This window comes from Pseudophryne corroboree, chromosome 7 (assembly GCF_028390025.1).
Source record: "Pseudophryne corroboree isolate aPseCor3 chromosome 7, aPseCor3.hap2, whole genome shotgun sequence".
Taxonomy (NCBI): Eukaryota; Metazoa; Chordata; class Amphibia; order Anura; family Myobatrachidae; genus Pseudophryne; species Pseudophryne corroboree.
In genome coordinates, this window is record NC_086450.1 from 445,850,223 (window position 1) to 445,877,181 (window position 26,959).

The 26,959-nt window shown below is 44.8% G+C and overlaps 1 protein-coding gene across 2 annotated transcripts in view; it reads right to left on the reverse strand.

Annotated features, from left to right (window-relative positions):
* LOC134945594 (deoxyribonuclease-1-like) overlaps window positions 1-19,720 on the reverse strand; it is a 34,333-nt gene extending 14,613 nt beyond the window's left edge. Inside the window, exons 1-3 of one of the 2 annotated variants that reach the window (XM_063934981.1) lie at window positions 19,671-19,720; window positions 12,669-12,802; window positions 8,415-8,503 (exon numbers count right to left, since the gene is read on the reverse strand). In XM_063934981.1, coding sequence (XP_063791051.1) covers window positions 8,415-8,503; window positions 12,669-12,800 — 221 coding nt within the window. In that variant the 5' untranslated portion in view covers window positions 12,801-12,802; window positions 19,671-19,720. Of the gene's footprint in view, window positions 1-8,414; window positions 8,655-12,668; window positions 12,803-19,670 lie in introns of those variants that run through there. The other variant, XM_063934980.1, reaches the window with a different exon arrangement.
* Between the last annotated feature and the right edge of the window lie 7,239 nt (window positions 19,721-26,959).

Sequence of the window (26,959 nt, forward strand, 5' to 3'; positions counted from 1 at the left end):
ATGAAACAAACATAATAATATATAACACAGTACATCATAATAACATGATAAACAAAATACCGTGACATACAGTACATGTAGTAACAAACCATACAATGTAGACAAGTGGTTCTCAGCAGGGAAAAGAAGAAGACTCCTTTGTGCTGGCACTCTTGTTTAAAATCTCATCTTAGAAAGATTAAGGCATAACTTTTAATAACATTAATTTCAAATAAACAGCAGTATGGGTCAGAACTATGGCTTCCAATAAATTCAATAGAACCAATCTTGTGCTAGATTGATCAAACATAGGGGCAGATGTATTAACCTGGAGAAGGCATAAGGAAGTGATAAACCTGTGATAAATGCAAGGTGATAAACGCACCAGCCAATCGGCTCCTAACTGTTCGTTTACATACTGGAACTGATTGGCTGGTGCGTTTATCACCTTGCATTTATCACAGGTTTATCACTTCCTTATGCCTTCTCTAGGTTAGTACATCTGCCCCATAGATAGGTTCAGGTGTGCCAGAGATGTGGAGCCCCGTCTGCGCAGACCAGGTGGTGTTGCTAAATGCATGTTTCACCCGTACAGGGCTCTACCTTCGCGTTTCACCCACATGGAGCTTGTTCGCAGATCAGCCATGTTTTTCAGTGCCAATAATGTTTTCAACCAAAAAAGATACTGACAGTCATCAGTTCATATTATAGAGTACACTCTATGATAGGTCTTACACAAATAGGCGCTCTATGTTGGATCATTAAGATTTTAAGCAATAGTGCCCCCTCCCTAATCCCCCCGGCCTAAAAAAAAAGTATTCTTTTCCCTGCACCTCTGCAGAGAATTACTTGTCTTTGACTTATGTGCCTTATGATTCCGGGGGGCACCACCAACATCAGCAATTAGATTGTGACCACTAGTATTGGATTACTTTTGTACTGTTGGTTATATTGTTTTGCTATCAAATTGTTAATCCTGTGCAGATATCTGTGGCTTAAGCACTGATGGTTCAAAATGACCGAGGCACTTATTAAGTGACTTAATAAGAGTTTGAAGAAAAAACTTGGGAAATCTATTTATTAGAGATGAGCGGGTTCGGTTTCTCTGAATCCGAACCCGCCAGAACTTCATGTTTTTTTTCACGGGTCCGAGCGACTCGGATCTTCCCGCCTTGCTCGGTTAACCCGAGCGCGCCCGAACGTCATCATGACGCTGTCGGATTCTCGCGAGGCTCGGATTCTATCGCGAGACTCGGATTCTATATAAGGAGCCGCGCGTCGCCGCCATTTTCACACGTGCATTGAGATTGATAGGGAGAGGACGTGGCTGGCGTCCTCTCCGTTTAGACACTTGATTTACTAATTTTGGGGAGCATTAGGAGTACTCAGTAGTGTACAGTGCAGAGTTTTGCTGATAGTGACCAGTGACCACCACTTTTATTTATAATCCGTTCTCTGCCTGAAAAAAGCGATACACAGCACACAGTGACTCAGTCACATACATACCATATCTGTGTGCACTGCTCAGGCTCAGGCCAGTGTGCTGTATCATCTATATATATTATATATCTGTCTGACTGCTCAGCTCACACAGCTTATAATTGTGGGGGAGACTGGGGAGCACTACTGCAGTGCCAGTTATAGGTTATAGCAGGAGCCAGGAGTACATAATATTATATTAAAATTAAACAGTGCACACTTTTGCTGCAGGAGTGCCACTGCCAGTGTGACTAGTGACCAGTGACCTGACCACCAGTATATAATATTAGTAGTATACTATCTCTTTATCAACCAGTCTATATTAGCAGCAGACACAGTACAGTGCGGTAGTTCACGGCTGTGGCTACCTCTGTGTCGGCACTCGGCAGCCCGTCCATAATTGTATATACCAGTGACCTAACCGTGGTTTTTTTTTCTTTCTTTATACATACATACTAGTTACGAGTATACTATCTCTTTATCAACCAGTCTATATATTAGCAGCAGACACAGTACAGTGCGGTAGTTCACGGCTGTGGCTACCTCTGTGTCGGCACTCGGCAGCCCGTCCATAATTGTATATACCACCTAACCGTGGTTTTTTTTTCTTTCTTTATACATACATACTAGTTACGAGTATACTATCTCTTTATCAACCAGTCTATATATTAGCAGCAGACACAGTACAGTGCGGTAGTTCACGGCTGTGGCTACCTCTGTGTCGGCACTCGGCAGCCCGTCCATAATTGTATATACCACCTAACCGTGGTTTTTTTTTCTTTCTTTATACATACATACTAGTTACGAGTATACTATCTCTTTATCAACCAGTCTATATATTAGCAGCAGACACAGTACAGTGCGGTAGTTCACGGCTGTGGCTACCTCTGTGTCGGCACTCGGCAGCCCGTCCATAATTGTATATACCACCTAACCGTGGTTTTTTTTTCTTTCTTTATACATACATACTAGTTACGAGTATACTATCTCTTTATCAACCAGTCTATATATTAGCAGCAGACACAGTACAGTGCGGTAGTTCACGGCTGTGGCTACCTCTGTGTCGGCACTCGGCAGCCCGTCCATAATTGTATATACCACCTAACCGTGGTTTTTTTTCTTTCTTTATACATACATACTAGTTACGAGTATACTATCTCTTTATCAACCAGTCTATATATTAGCAGCAGACACAGTACAGTGCGGTAGTTCACGGCTGTGGCTACCTCTGTGTCGGCACTCGGCAGCCCGTCCATAATTGTATATACCACCTAACCGTGGTTTTTTTTTCTTTCTTTATACATACATACTAGTTACGAGTATACTATCTCTTTATCAACCAGTCTATATATTAGCAGCAGACACAGTACAGTGCGGTAGTTCACGGCTGTGGCTACCTCTGTGTCGGCACTCGGCAGCCCGTCCATAATTGTATATACCACCTAACCGTGGTTTTTTTTTCTTTCTTTATACATACATACTAGTTACGAGTATACTATCTCTTTATCAACCAGTCTATATATTAGCAGCAGACACAGTACAGTGCGGTAGTTCACGGCTGTGGCTACCTCTGTGTCGGCACTCGGCAGCCCGTCCATAATTGTATATACCACCTAACCGTGTTTTTTTTTTTCTTTCTTTATACATACATACTAGTTACGAGTATACTATCTCTTTATCAACCAGTCTATATATTAGCAGCAGACACAGTACAGTGCGGTAGTTCACGGCTGTGGCTACCTCTGTGTCGGCACTCGGCAGCCCGTCCATAATTGTATATACCACCTAACCGTGGTTTTTTTTCTTTCTTTATACATACATACTAGTTACGAGTATACTATCTCTTTATCAACCAGTCTATATATTAGCAGCAGACACAGTACAGTGCGGTAGTTCACGGCTGTGGCTACCTCTGTGTCGGCACTCGGCAGCCCGTCCATAATTGTATACTAGTATCCAATCCATCCATCTCCATTGTTTACCTGAGGTGCCTTTTAGTTGTGCCTATTAAAATATGGAGAACAAAAATGTTGAGGTTCCAAAATTAGGGAAAGATCAAGATCCACTTCCACCTCGTGCTGAAGCTGCTGCCACTAGTCATGGCCGAGACGATGAAATGCCAGCAACGTCGTCTGCCAAGGCCGATGCCCAATGGCATAGTACAGAGCATGTCAAAACCAAAACACCAAATATCAGTAAAAAAAGGACTCCAAAACCTAAAATAAAATTGTCGGAGGAGAAGCGTAAACTTGCCAATATGCCATTTACCACACGGAGTGGCAAGGAACGGCTGAGGCCCTGGCCTATGTTCATGGCTAGTGGTTCAGCTTCACATGAGGATGGAAGCACTCAGCCTCTCGCTAGAAAACTGAAAAGACTCAAGCTGGCAAAAGCACCGCAAAGAACTGTGCGTTCTTTGAAATCCCAAATCCACAAGGAGAGTCCAATTGTGTCGGTTGCGATGCCTGACCTTCCCAACACTGGACGTGAAGAGCATGCGCCTTCCACCATTTGCACGCCCCCTGCAAGTGCTGGAAGGAGCACCCGCAGTCCAGTTCCTGATAGTCAGATTGAAGATGTCAGTGTTGAAGTACACCAGGATGAGGAGGATATGGGTGTTGCTGGCGCTGGGGAGGAAATTGACCAGGAGGATTCTGATGGTGAGGTGGTTTGTTTAAGTCAGGCACCCGGGGAGACACCTGTTGTCCGTGGGAGGAATATGGCCGTTGACATGCCAGGTGAAAATACCAAAAAAATCAGCTCTTCGGTGTGGAGGTATTTCACCAGAAATGCGGACAACAGGTGTCAAGCCGTGTGTTCCCTTTGTCAAGCTGTAATAAGTAGGGGTAAGGACGTTAACCACCTCGGAACATCCTCCCTTATACGTCACCTGCAGCGCATTCATAATAAGTCAGTGACAAGTTCAAAAACTTTGGGTGACAGCGGAAGCAGTCCACTGACCAGTAAATCCCTTCCTCTTGTAACCAAGCTCACGCAAACCACCCCACCAACTCCCTCAGTGTCAATTTCCTCCTTCCCCAGGAATGCCAATAGTCCTGCAGGCCATGTCACTGGCAATTCTGACGAGTCCTCTCCTGCCTGGGATTCCTCCGATGCATCCTTGCGTGTAACGCCTACTGCTGCTGGCGCTGCTGTTGTTGCCGCTGGGAGTCGATGGTCATCCCAGAGGGGAAGTCGTAAGCCCACTTGTACTACTTCCAGTAAGCAATTGACTGTTCAACAGTCCTTTGCGAGGAAGATGAAATATCACAGCAGTCATCCTACTGCAAAGCGGATAACTGAGTCCTTGACAACTATGTTGGTGTTAGACGTGCGTCCGGTATCCGCCGTTAGTTCACAGGGAACTAGACAATTTATTGAGGCAGTGTGCCCCCGTTACCAAATACCATCTAGGTTCCACTTCTCTAGGCAGGCGATACCGAGAATGTACACGGACGTCAGAAAAAGACTCACCAGTGTCCTAAAAAATGCAGTTGTACCCAATGTCCACTTAACCACGGACATGTGGACAAGTGGAGCAGGGCAGGGTCAGGACTATATGACTGTGACAGCCCACTGGGTAGATGTATGGACTCCCGCCGCAAGAACAGCAGCGGCGGCACCAGTAGCAGCATCTCGCAAACGCCAACTCTTTCCTAGGCAGGCTACGCTTTGTATCACCGCTTTCCAGAATACGCACACAGCTGAAAACCTCTTACGGCAACTGAGGAAGATCATCGCGGAATGGCTTACCCCAATTGGACTCTCCTGTGGATTTGTGGCATCGGACAACGCCAGCAATATTGTGTGTGCATTAAATATGGGCAAATTCCAGCACGTCCCATGTTTTGCACATACCTTGAATTTGGTGGTGCAGAATTTTTTAAAAAACGACAGGGGCGTGCAAGAGATGCTGTCGGTGGCCAGAAAAATTGCGGGACACTTTCGGCGTACAGGCACCACGTACAGAAGACTGGAGCACCACCAAAAACTACTGAACCTGCCCTGCCATCATCTGAAGCAAGAAGTGGTAACGAGGTGGAATTCAACCCTCTATATGCTTCAGAGGTTGGAGGAGCAGCAAAAGGCCATTCAAGCCTATACAATTGAGCACGATATAGTAGGTGGAATGCACCTGTCTCAAGTGCAGTGGAGAATGATTTCAACGTTGTGCAAGGTTCTGATGCCCTTTGAACTTGCCACACGTGAAGTCAGTTCAGACACTGCCAGCCTGAGTCAGGTCATTCCCCTCATCAGGCTTTTGCAGAAGAAGCTGGAGGCATTGAAGAAGGAGCTAAAAGGGAGCGATTCCGCTAGGCATGTGGGACTTGTGGATGCAGCCCTTAATTCGCTTAACAAGGATTCACGGGTGGTCAATCTGTTGAAATCAAAGCACTACATTTTGGCCACCGTGCTCGATCCTAGATTTAAAGCCTACCTTGGATCTCTCTTTCCGGCAGACACAGGTCTGCTGGGGTTGAAAGACCTGCTGGTGACAAAATTGTCAAGTCAAGCGGAACGCGACCTGTCAACATCTCCTCCTTCACATTCTCCCGCAACTGGGGGTGCGAGGAAAAGGCTCAGAATTCCGAGCCCACCCGCTGGCGGTGATGCAGGGCAGTCTGGAGCGACTGCTGATGCTGACATCTGGTCCGGACTGAAGGACCTGACAACGATTACGGACATGTCGTCTACTGTCACTGCATATGATTCTCTCAACATTGATAGAATGGTGGAGGATTATATGAGTGACCGCATCCAAGTAGGCACGTCACACAGTCCGTACTTATACTGGCAGGAAAAAGAGGCAATTTGGAGGCCCTTGCACAAACTGGCTTTATTCTACCTAAGTTGCCCTCCCACAAGTGTGTACTCCGAAAGAGTGTTTAGTGCCGCCGCTCACCTTGTCAGCAATCGGCGTACGAGGTTACATCCAGAAAATGTGGAGAAGATGATGTTCATTAAAATGAATTATAATCAATTCCTCCGCGGAGACATTGACCAGCAGCAATTGCCTCCACAAAGTACACAGGGAGCTGAGATGGTGGATTCCAGTGGGGACGAATTGATAATCTGTGAGGAGGGGGATGTACACGGTGATATATCGGAGGGTGAAGATGAGGTGGACATCTTGCCTCTGTAGAGCCAGTTTGTGCAAGGAGAGATTAATTGCTTCTTTTTTGGGGGGGGTCCAAACCAACCCGTCATATCAGTCACAGTCGTGTGGCAGACCCTGTCACTGAAATGATGGGTTGGTTAAAGTGTGCATGTCCTGTTTTGTTTATACAACATAAGGGTGGGTGGGAGGGCCCAAGGACAATTCCATCTTGCACCTCTTTTTTCTTTTCTTTTTCTTTGCATCATGTGCTGATTGGGGAGGGTTTTTTGGAAGGGACATCCTGCGTGACACTGCAGTGCCACTCCTAGATGGGCCCGGTGTTTGTGTCGGCCACTAGGGTCGCTAATCTTACTCACACAGTCAGCTACCTCATTGCGCCTCTTTTTTTCTTTGCGTCATGTGCTGTTTGGGGAGGGTTTTTTGGAAGGGACATCCTGCGTGACACTGCAGTGCCACTCCTAGATGGGCCCGGTGTTTGTGTCGGCCACTAGGGTCGCTAATCTTACTCACACAGCTACCTCATTGCGCCTCTTTTTTTCTTTGCGTCATGTGCTGTTTGGGGAGGGTTTTTTGGAAGGGCCATCCTGCGTGACACTGCAGTGCCACTCCTAGATGGGCCCGGTGTTTGTGTCGGCCACTAGGGTCCCTAATCTTACTCACACAGCTACCTCATTGCGCCTCTTTTTTTCTTTGCGTCATGTGCTGTTTGGGGAGGGTTTTTTGGAAGGGACATCCTGCGTGACACTGCAGTGCCACTCCTAGATGGGCCCGGTGTTTGTGTCGGCCACTAGGGTCGCTTATCTTACTCACACAGCGACCTCGGTGCAAATTTTAGGACTAAAAATAATATTGTGAGGTGTGAGGTATTCAGAATAGACTGAAAATGAGTGTAAATTATGGTTTTTGAGGTTAATAATACTTTGGGATCAAAATGACCCCCAAATTCTATGATTTAAGCTGTTTTTTAGTGTTTTTGGAAAAAAACACCCGAATCCAAAACACACCCGAATCCGACAAAAATAATTCGGTGAGGTTTTGCCAAAACGCGTTCGAACCCAAAACACGGCCGCGGAACCGAACCCAAAACCAAAACACAAAACCCGAAAAATTTCAGGCGCTCATCTCTACTATTTATATAGCTCCCTGATAATACACAGTGTTTTTTTAGAGAAGGTTTAATCGGCCCCATTGACCACTTTTTTGGTCAGCAGCCAATTACCCTCCCAGCATGTTTTTGAATTCCATGACTTGTGAGGCTTAGGGAAAGCCAAACAGGTAAGTCTGGTTATATCGAAAGTGAATGGACAAAGAAAATCTACACACCCTTATTGAAATTGCAGGGTTTTCTCTTATGTAAACCCTTTTCTACTATTAATGTGCTACCAACACATAGACAATTTTTTTACGAAAAACTACTGATTTTTTTTTTTTTTTAGCCATACAGGAGCTGATGCAGAGGTGCAAGTGCGGCCACAGAAATAAATAAAGATCTTCGCACCTATACATGCACCTAGGTGGCCATACTGCCCCTTTCCGTCCACAAGTGCCTGGGGCAAATGCTGCCTGGAATCTGACTCTGCACACACTAAAGCCTGCATAGCCCGCTGTTCCACCTACATGCCCTGAAAGCACTCAGCCTACATATGAATGTGCCATTGCTGCTCCAGTTACGCCCATTCAGCCGCTAGCGAAGATGTCTCATCTTAATTCTGCATGTGGCATCATTAACTGATTACCAGCCTTTCACGCTGGAGGCAAATCTGGCACCAGCTTAAACTCTGACTTCAAATAAATAGCATAAGAATAGCAATAGGCAAAGAGTAGGTTATATTCTGACCTGTTCAGTTCCAGCATCAGGGTTTCCACTGCACTAAGGTCTGTATCTCTGACTTCCTGGATCACGACTATATCATAGCGACACAGTATCTGTAAGGATGGACAGTGGTTACAGGAGGACAACAGGGCAACACAAACATGTAGCCGGGGACCAACACCCAGAAATCTAAATGAACTTGGATAAGTTTTACATATGAGCTTTGCTACATGTAGATGTACACTTCCATTTCTCATGTTTCCCTCCTCCCATCATGTCACTGCAGCTGTCACATGCAACCCTGTGCTGCTGGGTACCCTGCTCCTCCCACTATCTAACTCTCAGTCTGTAGCTTCCTGCTGCCTCCATTCTCCTTCTCACATCATGTCACTGCCCCTGTCACATGCAGCCCTGTCCTCACTGACACATCACTCATCTCCTGATATACTCTGTGCTGCTGGGGACCCTGCTCCTCTCACTATCTAACTCTCAGTCTGTAGCTTCCTGCTGCCTCCATTCTCCTTCTCACATCATGTCACTGCCCCTGTCACATGCGACCCTGTCCTCACTGACACATCACTCATCTCCTGATGTACTCTGTGCTGCTGGGTACCCTGCTCCTCCCACTATCTAACTCTCAGTCTGTAGCTTCCTGCTGCCTCCATTCTCCTTCTCACATCATGTCACTGCCCCTGTCACATGCAGCCCTGTCCTCACTGACACATCACTCATCTCCTGATATACTCTGTGCTGCTGGGGGATCCTGCTCCTTCCACTATATAACTCTCAGTCTGTGTCTTCCTGCTGCCTCCATTCTCCTTCTCACATCATGTCACTGCCCCTGTCACATGCGACCCTGTCCTCACTGACACATCACTCATCTCCTGATATACTCTGTGCTGCTGGGTACCCTGCTCCTCCCACTATCTAACTCTCAGTCTGTAGCTTCCTGCTGCCTCCATTCTCCTTCTCACATCATGTCACTGCCCCTGTCACCTGCAGCCCTGTCCTCACTGACACATCACTCATCTCCTGATATACTCTGTGCTGCTGGGGACCCTGCTTCTTTCCCTATAGAACGCTCAGTCTGTGGCTTCCTGCTGTCTCCATTTCCCTACTCACGTCATGTCACTGCCCCTGTCACATGCGAACCTGTCCTCACTGACACATCACTCATCTCCTGATATACTCTGTACTGCTGTGGCACCCTGCTCCTCCCACTATCTAACTCTCAGTCTGTGGCTTCCTGCTGCCTCCATTCTCCTTCTCACATCATGTCACTGCCCCTGTCACATGCGACCCTGTCCTCACTGACACATCACTCATCTCCTGATATACTCTGTGCTGCTGGGGACCCTGCTTCTTTCCCTATAGAACGCTCAGTCTGTGGCTTCCTGCTGCCTCCATTCCCCTCCTCCCATCATGTCACTGCCCCGTCACATGCAAACCTGTCCTCACTGACACATCACTCATCTCCTGATATACTCTGTGCTGCTTGGGTACCCCGCTCCTCCCACTATATAACTCTCAGTCTGTAGCTTCCTGCTGCCTCCATTCCCCTCCTCACATCATGTCACTGCCCGTCATATGCAGCTCTATCCTACCTGACACATCACTCATCTCCTGATATACTCTGTGCTGCTGGGGACCCTGCCCCTTCCACTATATAACTCCCAGTCTGTGGCTTCCTGCTGCCTCCATTTCCCTCCTCACATCATGTCACTGCCCCTGTCACATGCAGCCCTGTCCTCACTGACACATCACTCATCTCCTGATATACTCTGTGCTGCTGGGGACCCTGCTCCTCAGACTATCTAACTCTCAGTCTGTGGCTTCCTGCTGCCTCCATTTCCCTCCTCACATCATGTCACTGCCCCTGTCACATGCAGCCCTGTCCTCACTGTCACATCACTCATCTCCTGATATACTCTGTGCTGCTGGGGACCCTGCTCCTTCCACTATATAACTCTCAATCTGTGGCTTCCTGCTGCCTCCATTCCCCTCCTCACATCATGTCACTGCCCGTCATATGCAGCTCTATCCTACCTGACACATCACTCATCTCCTGATATACTCTGTGCTGCTGGGGACCCTGCTCCTTCCACTGTATAACTCACAATCATTTTCTGACGGATCTCTTACACCTGTAAAATATTGTTATTTTACTGAATGTCAGTGAAACATTTGATGGGACTGGGAGACAGCCATAAATACTATCCATCACTGTTACCTGACCACCCTTCCTCCCTCCGGAATGTCATCTACACATCCCTACTGAGCAAACACTCATTTATTTATTCCTATCACTAGTATGTGTTTTCATGTGACATTATAAAGGCATGAGAAGTAAACATTAATATTGACAATAAGGCAGAACCTAAGCAGCGACAGGTGAGAAATTCCCACAATATGCAAATGGTGCACAGGTGAGCAGTACTCAGACGGTGGAGAATGAGCCCCTCAGTCCACAACTATTATCCTCCATATATCACCTCATTGTCGCTTCTTATATATTTTGTACGTTGAATATGCAGCTTCAGTCACATGTATACTCACAAGACATGGGGCCTACAGGGTCATTCTGAGTTGATCGCTAGCTGCCGTTGTTTGCAGCGCACCGATCAGCCTAAAAATCAGCATTTCTGTGTATGCGTATATGGCCCGCAATGCGCAGGCGCAGCGTACGGGTACAAAGCCCGTTGTGGTTTTGCACAGGTTCTAGCAAAGTTTTCAGTCGCACTGACGGCCGCAAGAAGATTGACAGAAAGGGGGCGTTACTGGGTGTCAACTGACCGTTTTCAGGGAGTGTTTGCAAAAACGCAGGCGTGTCTGAAAAAACGCAGGCGTGGCTTGGCGCTCGCTGGGCGGGTGTATGACGTCAAATCCGGACACGAATAGGCTGAAATGATCGCAAGCGCTGAGTAGATTCAGAGCTACTCAGAAACTGCACAAATTGATTTTGCAGAGCTCGGCTGCACAAGCGTTCGCACTTCTGCTAAGCTAACATACACTCCCCAGTGGGCGGCGGCATAGCGTTTGCACGGCTGCTAAAACTAGCTAGCGAGCGATCAACTCGGAATGACCCCCCTAATTCAGACTTGATAGCAGCAGCAAATTTGTTAGCAGTTGGGCAAAACCGTGTGCACTGCAGGGTGGGGGCAGATACTGTATATTGGGTGGGGTATGTTCAAACTGAAATCTAAATTGCAGTGTAAAAATAAAACAGCCAGTATTTACCATGCACAGAAACAATATAACCCACCCAAATCTAACTCTCTCTGCACATGTTATATCTGCCCCACCTGCAGTGCACATGGGGGGTAATTCAGAGTTGATCGCAACAGTAAATTTGTTAGCAGTTGGGCAAAATCATGTGCACTGCAGGGGGGGCAGATATAACATTTGCAGAGAGAGTTAGATTTGGGTGGGTTATATTGTTTCTGTGCAGGGTAAATACTGGCAGCTTTATTTTTACACTGCAATTTAAATTTCAGTTTGAACACACCACACCCAAATCTAACTCTCTCTGCACATGTTATATCTTCCTCCCCTGCAGTGCACATGGTTTTGCCCAACTGCTAACAAAATTCCTGCTGCGATCAACTCAGAATTACCCCCATGGGCCCTCATTCCGAGTTGTTAGCTCGCTAGCTGCTTTTAGCAGCATTGCACACGCTAGGCCGCCGCCCCCTGGGAGTGTATCTTAGCTTAGCAGAATAGCGAACGAAAGAGTAGCAGAATTGCCACTAAATATTTTCTTGCAGTTTCTGAGTAGCTCCAGACCTACTCCGAGATTGCGATCAGCTCGGTCCGTTTAGTTCCTGGTTTGACGTCACAAACACGCCCTGCGTTCGGCCAGCTACTCCCCCGTTTCTCCAGACACTCCCGCGTTTTTCCCTGACACGCCTGCGTTTTTTAGCATACTCCCGTAAAACGCTCAGTTACCACCCAGAAACGCCCCTTTCCTGTCAATCACTCACCGATCAGCAGTGCGACTGAAAAGCGCCGCACGAACAACATCAAAACTGCTAAGTTTTTAGTAAAATAAGCCCATGCGCCCTGCGTACCATGCGCATGCGCATTTAGCAGCAAATCGCAGCATAGCGAAAATCGTCAACGAGCGAACAACTCGGAATGACCACCATGGTTTTGCCCATCTGCTAACAAATTTGCTGCTGCAATCAATTCTGAATTACCCCCATCAATAGAATCAGTAGAGCAGGGTAAATCCTAAGTCATCAATCTCTACTGGAGTAAGTGGTCTAATGAACTGCTTACCTTACATATGATGGAAGATACATCAGGTTTTGTCATTTTTGAGTCTCCAAAGGCCTGAATGTTAAATGCTCCGATCTTCAAAGCCGCCACATTGCACAAGACCAGAGTCAGAGCAATGATGACACGTATCATCTCTGCAATGAGACCAGAGCACGCATTACACACAGAACATCCTCTGACATCATTGTGTACATCTTTCTCCGGTTTTATGTGTGCATGATATATATCCTGAGGAGGGTAATATTCTTATTTTGTAATAAATTCTATTTGCTATTACTAATTTGCAATAAACCAGAGTAGTCAAACTGATTTATTTCCCTTTCTTTCACTCCGATAAACTTTCAAAGTTCTCCCTGACTCCTGGGGGAGCAACGAACCCTCCCGGATCGCAGTTATTCAGTCACTTGCTATGGGTTGGGTATGAAATGCCGGCTGTCGGGATGCCGGTGGTTAGGGGACCGACAGCGGCATCCAGGCAGTCGAAATCCCGACAATGGGCGGTAAGTAGTGGGGATCCGGTCATTAGGTCGACAGTAAGTAGGTCGACACTGTCTAGGTTGACCAATATTGGTCGACAGTACGTAGGTCGACATGGTTTCTAGGTCGACAGGGACTCTAAGTTGACATGTTCTAGGTCAACACGACAAAAGGTTGACATGAGTTTTTCACTTTTTTTTTTTTCAATTTTTTTTTTACTTTTTCATACTTTACGATCCATGTGGACTACAATTGGGAACGGTAACCTGTGCCCAGCTCAGCGGCAGCGGAACTAAGCATCTTGCCCGAAGTTCACTCGCCATGCGAGGGGACACGGTGCACTAATTGGGGTTCCCGGTCACTGTACGGCGAAAACGACACCAAAAAAGTAAAAAAAAACTCATATCGATTTTTTCTCATGTTGACCTAGTACATGTCAACCTAGAGTCCCTGTCGACCTAGAAACCATATCGACCTACTTACTGTCAACCAATAGTGGTCGACCTATACACTGTAGACCTAGATCTAATCTACTTAACATACCACACTCAAGCAGTGTATCCCTCCCCCTACCCTACCCTTAACCCTCCCTAAGGGGAAGATGTATTAAGCCTGGTGAAATTATAAAGTGGAAGGTGATAACGCACCAGCCAGCCAGCTCCTAACTGTAAAGTTCCAGGCTGGGTTTGAAAAATGACAGGTAGGAGCTGATTTATCACTTCACCAGGCTTAATACATGTGCCCCTAAATCGCGTAATCCTAACCCCCCATCCCCGGCGTAATGCTTTCCCGTCCTGCTGACTCGACGAACGGGATCTCGACGGTTGGGATTCCGGCGTCAGCATTCCATCACGTGTCAGGATTCTGGTGCCAGCATCTCGTGAGTCGGGATGCCGACCGTCGGGATTGTAACCGCATCCCCTTGCTATAAGCATCCGCAGCAAACACAGAAAATTCTCTCTTCCATTGTGTTTTGCTAGAGGTTTGAAATACCAACTGCGTTCTCATCATCTGTGTTTTCACACTAAAACGCATTTCGCCATACAGAAGGCGAGACGCGTACAGCTTTTGTCAACATAGACTACGAGTTAGATATTAAAATTCTTAAGTCTTTTGTGTTAAAAAAAACAACAACAAAAAAAACGTATTGACGTTCACTAGAACAATGGGGGGTGATTCAGTCCTGATCACTGCTGTGCGAAAACACAGCGGGCGATCAGCAATAGACTGCGCATGCGTATACACCGCGATGCGTATGCATGTCGGCCAACAACAACAGGCATCGCCGGTCAGCGACAGGCTGGTGCAAAAATTTTATTTGCATGGGCGTTCGCAGGGTGATTGACAGGAGGAGGCCGTCTGTGGGTGGTAACTGACCGTTTATTGGGAGTGTCCGGAAAAACGCAGGCGTGCCCAAGCGTTTTCAGGGAGGGTGTGTGACGTCAGCTCCGGCGCCGATCAGCCTGTTCTCATCGCACTGTAGGAGTAAGTCCTGGGCTGCGCACACACTGCACACACTGGATTTTTGCAGCTTGGCGTTACACATGCGATCGCACACTTGCACAGCGATTTTACACTCCCCCTTGTGCGGCGACTATCTGATCGCAGGACAGCAAAGTGAGTAGCCCAGCGATCAGATCTGAATCACCCCCAATATTTCATCTAATAAATTAGATGTGCAAGTTCAGTTATCATTTGGGAAACAGTTTCCCGGCGGTCAGGATACCGACGCTGGAATCCCAACAAACAAGGGAAAACCGGCGGTCGGAATCCCGACAGGGGGGCCTGGAATCCCAATTGGGGGGGGTGGTTCATGCCACCACCCGAGGGGGAATGAATTAGTGTGGCTAGCAAAGCTCGGCACCAGACTCAGAGCGCAGCGCACCCGCGAGGAGACACGCTGCGCTCGCCATCCGGATCCCGCTTGTGGGGATTCCGGTGCCGGTCATATGACTGCCGGGATCACGACCGTTGGGATCCCATACTGAATCTATCATTTGTTATATACTTCTTAGATTTTTTTGCTAGTAATTCTCGGTGTAAACAGTGTTTTGTTTTTGTTGGGATTTTTTCTGTTCATGGATGGATTTGCAGACATGTGTACAAAAGAACGGTGGAATTGTATTGGCTATAACTGATTCCTAACTGAACATATTAACATAGTAATTAACATAATTAGTACACGCTGAAATTCTACCCACATAACTTTGAAGGGAAGCACATGAATGGCTGAATGGGCGCATTGCCAAGAATTGTTAGACTGACTGTAGGTAATTCAGACTGAATTCCAATGTTGTACTAATTAGTACATTAATATAATGGGCACGTTCTGTGTTATTATGGTTCACGTGCTGTGAGACATATATAATTGGCATTCGCTGTATGGTAATGACTCATTTTGAAAAATTTTAGCAAGCTTATTTTGGAATCTAATAATGTATTTTTCTGTACATGAAATTCAAGATTTGAAATACAAATATTACATAATTCATAACTTCATTTGTAAGAGCTTGAGTACAGGGATCATGGATGTACCTGTGATATAAAGATTGGGGATACTAGATCATGTATAATATAAGATGAAAAGTAGTACCAGTGATATAAACTACAGTGGTACTAGATGAGACGTATCAGTGATATCAAGTATAGTGGTGCTAGATGAGTATCAGTGATATATAATGTGTGGAGGTACTAGATGAGAATGAGATATAATGATTTAAAAGTACAGTGGTACTAGATGAGTATCAGTGATATAAAGTACAGTGGTGCAAAATGAGTATCAGTGATATATAATGTATGGAGGTACTAGATGAGAATGAGATACAATTATATAAAGTACAGTGGTACTAGATGAGAAGTATCAGTGATATCAAGTGCATTGGTCCTAGATGAGAAAAAGTACCATTGATATAAACTACAGTGATGCTAGATAAGTGGGAGTATCAGTGATATAAAGTGTGGAGGTACTAGATGAGAATGAGTACCAGTGATAGAAAGTACAGTGGTACTAGATGAGAAGGAGTAATAGTGCTATAGAGTAAGTTGGTAATAGAAGAAAAGAAGTACTAGTAATATATATATATATATATATAGAATGAGTTGGTACTAGAAGAGAAGGAGTACCAGTAATATAGAGCTAGGTGATACTAGATGAGAAGTACCAGTAATATAGAGCTAGGTGGTACTAGAAGAGAAGGAGTACCAGTAATATATAGCTAGGTGATACTAGATGAGAAGGAGTACCAGTAATATAGAGCTAGGTGGTACTAATAGAGAAGGAGTACCAGTAATATAGAGCTAGGTGGTACTAATAGAGAAGGAATACCAGTAATATAGAGCTAGGTGATACTAGATGAGAAGGAGTACCAGTAATATAAAGCTAGGTGGTACTAATAGAGGAGTACCAGTAATATATAGCTAGGTGATACTAGATGAGAAGGAGTACCAGTAATATAGAGCTAGGTGGTACTAATAGAGAAGGAGTACCAGTAATATAGAGCTAGGTGGTACTAATAGAGAAGGAGTACCAGTAATATAGAGCTAGGTGGTACTAGACGAGAAGGAATACCAGTAATATAGAGCTAGGTGATACTAGATGAGAAGGAGTACCAGTAATATAGAGCTAGGTGGTACTAATAGAGAAGGAGTACCAGTAATATAGAGCTAGGTGATACTAGATGAGAAGGAGTACCAGTAATATAGAGCTAGGTGGTACTAATAGAGAAGGAGTATCAGTAATATAGAGCTAGGTGATACTAGATGAGAAGGAGTACCAGTAATATAGAGCTAGGTGGTACTAATAGAGAAGGAGTACCAGTAATATAGAGCTAGGTGGTACTAGAAGAGAAGGAATACCAGTAATATAGAGCTAGGTGATACTATAAGAGAAGGAGTACCAGTAACATAGAGCAAGATGGTACTAGAAGAGATGGAGTACTAGTAATATAAAGCAATATGATACTAGAAGAGGAGTACTAGTAATATAGAGCAAGATGAAACTAGAAGAGAAGGAGTACAAGTAATATAGAGCAAGGTGGTACTAGAAGAGAAGTACCAGTGATATAAAGCAAGGTGGTACTAGATGAGAAGGAGTACTAGTAATATAGAGTAAGGTGGTGCCAGAAGAGGAGTACTATTAATATAGAGTGAGGTGGTACTAGAAGAGAAGGAGTACCAGTGATATAGAGCAAGGTGGTACTAGAAGAGGAGTACTAGTAATATAGAGTGAGATGGTACTAGAAGAGAAGGAGTACCAGTAATATAGAGCAAGGTGGTACTAGGAGAGAAAGAGTACCAGTAATATAAAGCAAGGTGGTACATGAAGAGAAGTAGTAGCAGTGATATAGAGTGAGGTGGTATTAGAAGAGGAGTACCAGTGATATAGAAGGAGGTGGTATTAGACGAGAAGGAGTACCAGAAATATAGAGTGAGGTGGTATTAGACGAGAAGGAGTACCAGAAATATAGAGCTAGTTAGTGCTAGAAGAGAAGGAGTACTAGTAATATAGGGCAAGGTGGTACTAGAAGAGAAGGAGTATCAGTAGTATAGAGCTAGGTAGTGCTAGTAGAGGAGTACCAGTGATATAGAATTAGGTAGTACTAGACAAGAAGAAGTACCAGTAACATAGACCGAGGTGGTACTAGAAGAGGAGGAATACAGGTAATATAGAGTGAGGTGGTATTAGAAGAGGAGTACCAGTCATATAGAATTAGGTGGTACTAGAAGAGAAGAAGTACCACTGATATAGAGTGAGGTTGTACTAGAAGATAAGGAATACAGGTGAGATAGGGGGAGGTTGTACTAGAAGAGAAGGAATACAGGTGATATACTGTAGGGTGAGGTGGTATTAGAAGAGCAATAGTACCAGTAATATAAAGTGAGGTGGTATTAGAAGAGGAGTACCAGTGATATAGAGCAAGGTGGTACTAGAAGAGAAGTAATAGTAATATAGAGTGAGGTGGTACTAGAAGAGAAGGAGTACCAGTGATATAGAGCAAGGTGGTACTAGAAGAGAAAGATTACCAGTAATATAGTGCAAGGTGGTACATGAAGAGAAGTAGTACCAGTGATATAGAGTGAGATGGTATTAGAAGAGGAGTACCAGTGATATAGAATGAGGTGGTATTAGACGAGAAGGAGTACCAGAAATATAGAGTGAGGTGGTACTAGAAGAGGAGTGCCAGTAATATAGAGCTAGTTAGTGCTAGAGGAGAAGGAGTACTAGTAATATAGGACAAGGTAGTACTAGAAGAGAAGGAGTATTAGTAGTATAGAGCTAGGTGGTGCTAGTAGAGGAGTACCTGTGATATAGAATTAGGTAGTACAAGACGAGGAGTACCAGTAACATAGACTGAGGTGGTTCTAGAAGAGGTGGAATACAGGTAATATAGAGTGAGGTGGTATTAGAAGAGGAGTACCAGTCAAATAGAATTAGGTGGTACTAGAAGAGAAGGAGTACCATTGATATAGAGTGAAGTTGTACTAGAAGAGAAGGAACACAGGTGATATACTGTAGGGTGAGGTGGTACTAGAAGAGCAGTAGTACCAGTAATATAAAGTGAGGTGATATTAGAAGAGGAGTACCAGTGATATAGAGCAAGGTGGTACTAGAAGAGAAGGAGTACCAGTGATATAGAGCAAGGTGGTACTAGAAGATCAGCAGTACCAGTGTATATAAAGTGAGGTGGTATTAGAAGAGGCGTACTAGTGATATAGAGCAAGGTGGTACTAGAAGAGCAGTAGTACCAGTGTATATAAAGTGAGGTGGTATTAGAAGAGGAGTAGCAGTGATATAGAGCAAGGTGGTACTAGAAGATCAGCAGTACCAGTGTATATAAAGTGAGGTGGTATTAGAATAGGAGCACCTGTGATATTGAGCAAGGTGGTACTAGAAGAGCAGTAGTACCAGCGTATATAAAGTGAGGTGGTATTAGAATAGGAGTACCAGCGATATAGAGCAAGATGGTACTAGAAGAGCAGTAGTACCAGTGTATATAAAGTGAGGTGGTATTAGAAGAGGAGTACCAGTGATATAAAGCAAGGTGGTACTAGAAGGGCAGTAGTACCAGTGTATATAAAGTGAGGTGGTATTAGAAGAGGAGTACCAGTGATATAAAGCAAGGTGGTACTAGAAGATCAGCAGTACCAGTGTATATAAAGTGAGGTGGTATTAGAAGAGGAGTACCAGTCATATAGACCAATGTGGTACTAGAAGAGCAGCAGTACCAGTGTATATAAAGTGAGGTGGTATTAGAATAGGAGTACCTGTGATATAGAGTGAGATGGTTTTAGAAGAGATGTACCAGGGATGAAAAGAGAGATGGTAGTTGTAATGGGGTATTCAGAAGCAATAACATAATGTAATAAATAACAATTACGAGGCTATGCCACCAAGCCAAGCTTGTAAACATAAGAATAGTAATTACAGGTATTGTAAAATAAAATGAACGTACAATTCTGAGGAATCTGAAACATCACTAAAACACAGAGTAACATTATCTGAGCCTCCCGGCTGTACATACTCACTGGATGGTGACAGGTGAGTCCGGTAGCCGAATGGTATCTCTGGGGTGTCAGCCTGACTCTGTCTGGCAGTTACAGGTCTTCTAAGAAATTATTGGGAGTCTTTTGCCAGTAGGTCATATAAATAGATCCTCCCATACAGTAACCTCTGCCTCATCACAGAGCACTGCGGCTCCTCCCAATATATCTTATTATTACAGGCAAATTAGAATCACACCTGCGCAGCCTTACATACAGGTGCTTTCTAGAAAACAAGCACAAGATAAGGGCATAAGGTCATGATATCAGTGGTGGATTATAGCCATCCGGGGTAATGGGTTTCAGCTACATGCCAAACATACATCATGCGGAGCACCATGCACATCATGCTACCATCCTCCATTCAGTGCCAGATGTCGATAGGTGGCAACCACAGGCAGAGCCGGACCATCCATCAGGTAGCCAAGGCTCCCGCTGATGGCCAAAAAGTTTGTATGAAGCTATATTCAGTGTAGAAATGAGAAGTTAAAACTGTCTAATAAAAAGAGGAAATAATCTTATAACTCATGTACTTAACACCTATACTATAGGAATACTCATAGAGGATGGAACATGAAAGGGTAATTACATACTGTACTTTAGTACCGCTTGTAAAAAAAAAAAAGTTGCTGGAGTGTTTAAATAAAGTATGATACATAAACATTTGCATGTGACAACACGCGGATAATAACAGCTCCGGTACATGTCACATCATAAGCTCCCTAGGTGGAATTTAAAGAGCCATTAGACATTCAGAGTAGCAGGAACAGAAGCTGAGTAATGTACAGCAGTACATGGTGTACTCCAGCTGTGACCAGGGCTGCCATTAGAAATTGTGGGGCCCAAGACGGACAAAAGAGACAGGGCCCCTCTCCCCCCATTGTGATATTTGTCAAAGTCAGAAAAATATCTCTATGCACACTACCATATTTGCACCTCACACAGGTCCGTGCTGCGCATGCGTACGCTCTCCCGTACGTGCGCATACTCACAGTCGCGGGCACCCGCAGGCGCATGGTATGCGTATTTACGGTAGAGTTTATGCGATCATAGCGTGCGACTCAATCATTACATATTTTCACTAATAATGTATTTTGTAGATCATGGTCCCTTTGATAGATTCTGAAAGTTTGGTTAATATAGAATGTTTATGAACAGAGGAATCCCTCTTTGTTTGATACGAAGGGTCAGATAGGAGTAATACAGTGGTGTTTAGTATCCATCGGAAGAATATTTAATTAGAAATATTCCGGTGTTGGTTTGAAGCAGATCAATCGCTCGTGCGAATAGTTATGGACATAAGAAGTTTATGAACATTTACTTTATTTGCACTTTATTACCCATGCGGCGGGAAACCCAGTTTCCCTCCCACCTGAGCAGTTGGAAATAGTCACAGCCCACCTGTATGAATCAACCTATGACCTTTTGTTATAATGCGAAGCCGAATTCCTGTGTCCAATGAACAATGAGATTGTAGGGACCATTGAATTGTATTGTGTGTGGGGCATAAATAGCAGGCCGACCATATCCAACTTCTCTCTCTTCAACGGTTCTCATTGCTGATAATCGGGAGCTGGATATCGAGGCGCATGCGATCGTTCCCCTTGTGCGTAAGTTCTCTCCGTAATCATATTGTCTTACTGTGAGCCATTTCTCTCTCTCCCTCTCTTCTCTTTCTCTCGTATTTTTCCTTGATTAGACTTGAATTGTATTGTATTTCCTGTGTAGTTATCTGGTTAGTTGGTTTATGTTATATTGTAGTGTATGCTTTGTACTGTGATTCCTTTTGTAAGTATAATAGTCATAATACACATAATAGGTTTCGGACCCTAAGCCCAGGTATCTGTGTATTCTTTTTAGTGTTAAATATTCCCTGAGCGTCGGTGACGCTCAAGCAGCTTTGTAGTTAATCAGGTTACACAAGGTTGCACTTACACTTTGTCTCTACACTAAGGTTTGCTGTGTATTTCATTGCTAAAGGTATAGATATAAAAGTTTAACGTTGTGAGCGTCTGCATCGCTGGTGATCTCCTCGTGGTCCCGAGCGCTGCTACGCTATAGCGAATCATTACGATAAGTCAACAGCCAATAGTCTGCCTGCCTGCGATCACTTGGCCGTGAGTGAACGTGACGCCTGAGCGTCTCGATCACGGCTAAGCGATCGATACGCAACTTGCGTACCCTTACGGTACTTCTTACGTAGATAGCGTACATTGTTCTTAGACCTCATAAAGGGTTATATACACGATAAATATTTAGCTTTATCAATTGGCGGCTCGTCCTGTCCTTCACATATCTGCACTAGGTAGATCAGCAGACATTATCCCTCAGCAAAGGGCGGGAGGTTGTCTCGTAGTGCTGACGGGATAAGCGTCTGCTTCGCTTAGATAAAAGAGTGCTGAAGGAATCCGGGAACCGGAGGTAAGAACAAAACGCTAGTGTCTTTTAAAACTGTTTATTCTTCTGTCTTGCGTACATACGCACGCACACATATATATCTGCATTTCCGTTTCATTTTCGTATATCATTCTCCTGTCTGCCAGTTTTATAGTTGATAAAAAAAAAAAAAAGTGCCAAAAGAGATTTGCTGTTATTTCATAGTTTAAGAGTAAAAGTAATATAGTTAAAAGATAGACAAACACACAGTTTTGCCTGGGAGATAAGGCGAAGTCAGTGTGTTGTGTGGTAGATGACCAGGGATCATCTACATTGATAAAAATATAAATTGTGTTACGGTGGATCTTTGCTTTGCGTACACGTGTCCCTAACAAAAGACTTGTGTACGCAATCCAAAGGCGGACGCACGCAGCGTACATTACGCAACGGAGCGTCCGGTTACGCCCACGTAGCTCAAGTCACGATAAGTTGATTTTTAACGCAACACGATAAGTAACGCAAAGCGGTAAATAGCGCCACAGGCGATAAATAACGCAAGTCTATTTTTTGGAAATCCAAAATTTCAATTAACAGATCCTGCTCCTAATTGGTAACACAGCTGGGCTAAAGAAAAATTTCTGCGCAGAAATAGAAATAGAAGCAAAAGTGTACATGTGATGAGTGAGTGTTTTTGTATTACATAAGTTTATATAACTTAAAGGTTGAACCACAAGAAAAGTCGAGTACTCGTGAGGTACACGCGTGTAAGTGACGTGCACGGTGGCTAGGGAGGCATCCTTGGTTAAACATAATATTTGAGCATTAGAGTATAGCGGACCAGTATAGAACAAGACCAGGAGGTCAGACCAGGAGGTCGTACAGAACAAGACCAGGAGGTCATAGTAGACCAGCAGGTCCAGGTACAGTAAACAGGGAAGTCCGCTATACAGTTCAGAGGCACAACACCAAGAGAAGGGTTGGTGCAAGACCCATATAGGCCGTACAAGCTCTGGCTGAAGGAATTCGCAGTCGTAAGTTTCGATTCCATTGGTCTTTCCGTACACAAGCTTAGTTGTTTGTGTACTGAACGACTGGACCGCACGTAATTGTGTACAGTAGTTAGTAATCTGACCTAGTACCATTAGAGTAAAGGGGTCACAAACGCTATTTGTACATTCTGACGTGATTTGTGTAATTTTTTATTTTTCAAGAAGGGAAGTTCGCTGGTCACTCAGGAACTATCTGACAAACCTCACCTTTACTGGAAAGAGTAAGTGTTCTGCGGATAACCCTCGCATGTTCCAGTAAACAACGGTTTTTATAGGTGCCCTGGGTCGAGTGCGCCAGCACCATATCGGTGTGATCAGGTCGCATTGGTCGGCGTGGGCGAGTGAGTGGGGTACTCGGTAAACCGCCACCGTCAGCCTATTGTGAACAATCTGGTTTTCTGTAAGGGTTCGCTGAAGACCTTGATATAGAGATCAGAGGTAGAGCAAGCAACGCCTACAGAGTTATGGGGGCCAGTTGTTCAGGTAGGGGGCGGTCAACCTCGGTTCGGGTTGATTCAGTGGTCCGACCAATTGGGTCGGCCAGGTATATCATGTGTGAGAAATATGGAAGTCACACAGAGGTTTTATGTGATGAATGGGAGAGAATGACGGTACAAGACCGGGAGAAATTCCCAAGAATAGGTAGCTTCAGCCCAGAAGTGTTACAAAATTTAAGGAGGAGGATATGTCTCATAAAATCAACAAAGAGACGAGTTCAGCATTATGATTATTTACAGTTGTGGCAACAGGAAGGTGAGATACAGAGAGGTTTGGCTCAGGCGGCAGGATCTGGCTCTAACAGAAAACTGATTGCCACGGCCCCGTCGCCACCATATATATCAGGAGAGAAGTTGATTACGGAGAAAGACGCACTAAGGTGTAACACAAAATCACTTAGTAACTGTGTAAATGTTAATGATAATGTTAACCCATTAACCCATGCAAGTATTAACCCGTGCAAGTTGTACCCTGTTTTGAACTTTCCTCAGGAGTGTGATCAAGAGGACGAAGCGACAAAGATTTCAGCGCTCTCTCTAGCAGCCACCATAGCAGAGACCACAGTAGGCACAGCAACACCCACGAGATTAGTAAAGGTCCCTAGCGGAGGGATAGGTGAGGTCGTATCAACTGGTAAGTACGGCACCATGCATTATGCTGAGACTATTTCACCACAAGCTGTAGAATCTACACAGAATGAGGTTGTTAGAATTACTCCTGTTAGGGTAATAGCAGTTCCCAATGGGAAAACAGATGTATCAGGAGCCACTCCCATAAGGAACATTGCCATGTACAGCCCATTTTCCCGAATGGAATTAAGGACCATAGTGTCTGAATTCCCTGACCCTAGAAAAGATTTAGTTGCCAGCCAAAAATACATCACAGACTTAGGAAACACTTTAGAGCCCAATAATAAAGATTGGCAGATATTGCTAAAAGCTTGTTTACCCTCCAATGTCGACTCAGCTCAATTTTTAGCTGATTGTGGACTAGATCTGGATGTACCTCTTACAGATGTGTACAACAAAGATAACGTAAGAAGGATAAACTTACAGTTAAAGGAGCATTTCCCAGCAGTTGTTAAATGGAACAAAATATTTTCCATTAAACAAAAAGAGTCAGAAACAGCTGCAGAATATTTTCACCGGGCACTATTAGAAATGGCAAAGTACACTGGTATAGAGGACATTAGGACAAATCCAAACCATCGAGAAGTAGCAGTATCTGTACTAATGGATGGTTTGAAGGAAACATTAAAGGCAAGGGTACAGACCACGCAACCATGTTGGCGAGGTCTGTCAGTGTCCACTTTGAGAGAGGCTGCTATTGATCACGACCGAAACATCACCAGACACAGGGAGTCGCAGAGTGATAAGCTAATGTCAGTAAGTATACAGGCTCTGACCACGAAGCAGCCTGCGTATGTACCATCCAACCCTGTGGGTAAGTCAACTATGATAACATGTTATTCTTGTCAAAGACAGGGACACTATGCACGAGACTGTAGAGCGAAAAATTCGCAAAGATCATACCAACCCCCTAGACAACGACACGACACACGACATTGGGAGCAAGGTCCGCAGAAACTGAGTTATGAGCCACATACAGGGGAAACAAAAAGATATCCCCCAAACAGAGACTGGCATGCCTCTGGTAGTTCCCAACTATCTCCCTCACAAATAGTTGCTGCCAGCGGGATTCAGGGAGGTCACCATACCCAATAGGGGTGTGGCCATACCTGTAATCTGCAGCCAGTGAAATTGATTGCCAACCTTGAAAGTGAACCCGAGGTCGCAATTAATGTAGCTGGTAAAACTTTAAACTTTCTTGTAGACACAGGGGCGGCCAAGTCAGTGATAAATTCGACAGTGGGCATGAGGACCACTGGTAGGACAATTCCAGCCATGGGAGTAACAGGAGTAGTCCAGCACTACCCTGTTAGCAAACCAGCCGAGATTACAATAGGGCCTTTGCATACCAAGCATTCCTTTTTGCTGGCTGCATCGGCACCAACCAATCTCCTGGGAAGGGACTTACTGTGTAAAATGGGGTGCGTCATTTATTGTACTCCTGAAGGTGTATTCTTGGACATACCTGAGAATCACGCTCAGGAAGTGCGAGACACGTTAGACTCCCCATCAAAATTAATGTCACATACCATTATGACAAATAGGAATCCATCCCAAGTAGAAGAGATGACATCTCAGATACCAGAGTCACTTTGGACAAAAGACGGACAGGACACTGGATTAATGGCAAACGTAGCTCCAGTAGTTGTACAAGTAAAAGATGGTAGGATAGCTCCAAAAATCCCACAGTATCCTCTGAAGCCAGAGGTGGAGTTAGGAGTTTACCCAGTAATAGAGCGCTTGCTACAACAGGGCATTCTGGTAAGAACGTCCAGCACTGCCAATAGTCCCATCTTCCCTGTTAAGAAGAGTGGGGGGAGGGGTTACAGGCTAGTGCAGGATCTAAGGGGGATTAACAAAATAGTTGAGAGTCAGTTCCCCGTAGTGCCAAATCCAGCTGTCATCCTAATGCAAATCCCTCCCACTGCCAAATTTTTCACTGTTATTGACCTCTGCTCCGCTTTCTTTTCGGTACCTCTGCACCCTGACAGCCAATATTTGTTTGCATTCACATACAGAGGAGTCCAATACACGTGGACTCGATTGCCCCAAGGTTTCATAGATAGTCCAAGTATATTTTCTCAGGCTTTGCATGATTGTTTACAGTCTTTCCAACCAGACAGTGGATCAGTATTGATACAGTATGTGGACGATTTATTACTGTGTTCAGATTCACTGGAAGCATCTCTGAAGGATACGAAACAGCTCCTGTTTCATCTTTCAGACACCGGACACAAGGTGTCCAAAGACAAGTTGCAATTATGCCAAACTAAGGTAAAATATTTGGGACACTGTCTAACACAAGGACTGAGACACCTGACCGCTGATAGAATCCAAGCAATTAGAGACATGACCCTGCCACAAACCCAGCAACAGATCAGAACGTTTTTAGGAATGTGTGGGTATTGCCGTAATTGGATCCCAGGGTTTTCCATTTTAGCGTTACCTTTGCAGGAAATGGTCTCCTCGAACAAACCTGATAGGATTTCGCATACAGACGAGTCCGAAACAGCATTTGAGAGACTCAAACAGTGCCTAACGCAGGCACCAGCACTAGGTATGCCAGACTATGGGAAACCCTTTGAACTATACGGAACAGAAAGTGCTGGTTGCGCGGCAGGCGTACTAACCCAAAAACACGGTGATGCCAGCAGGCCAGTTGCATACTACAGCGCTCAGCTAGATACGGTAGCGCGATCCCTCCCCACATGCTTGCGAAGCG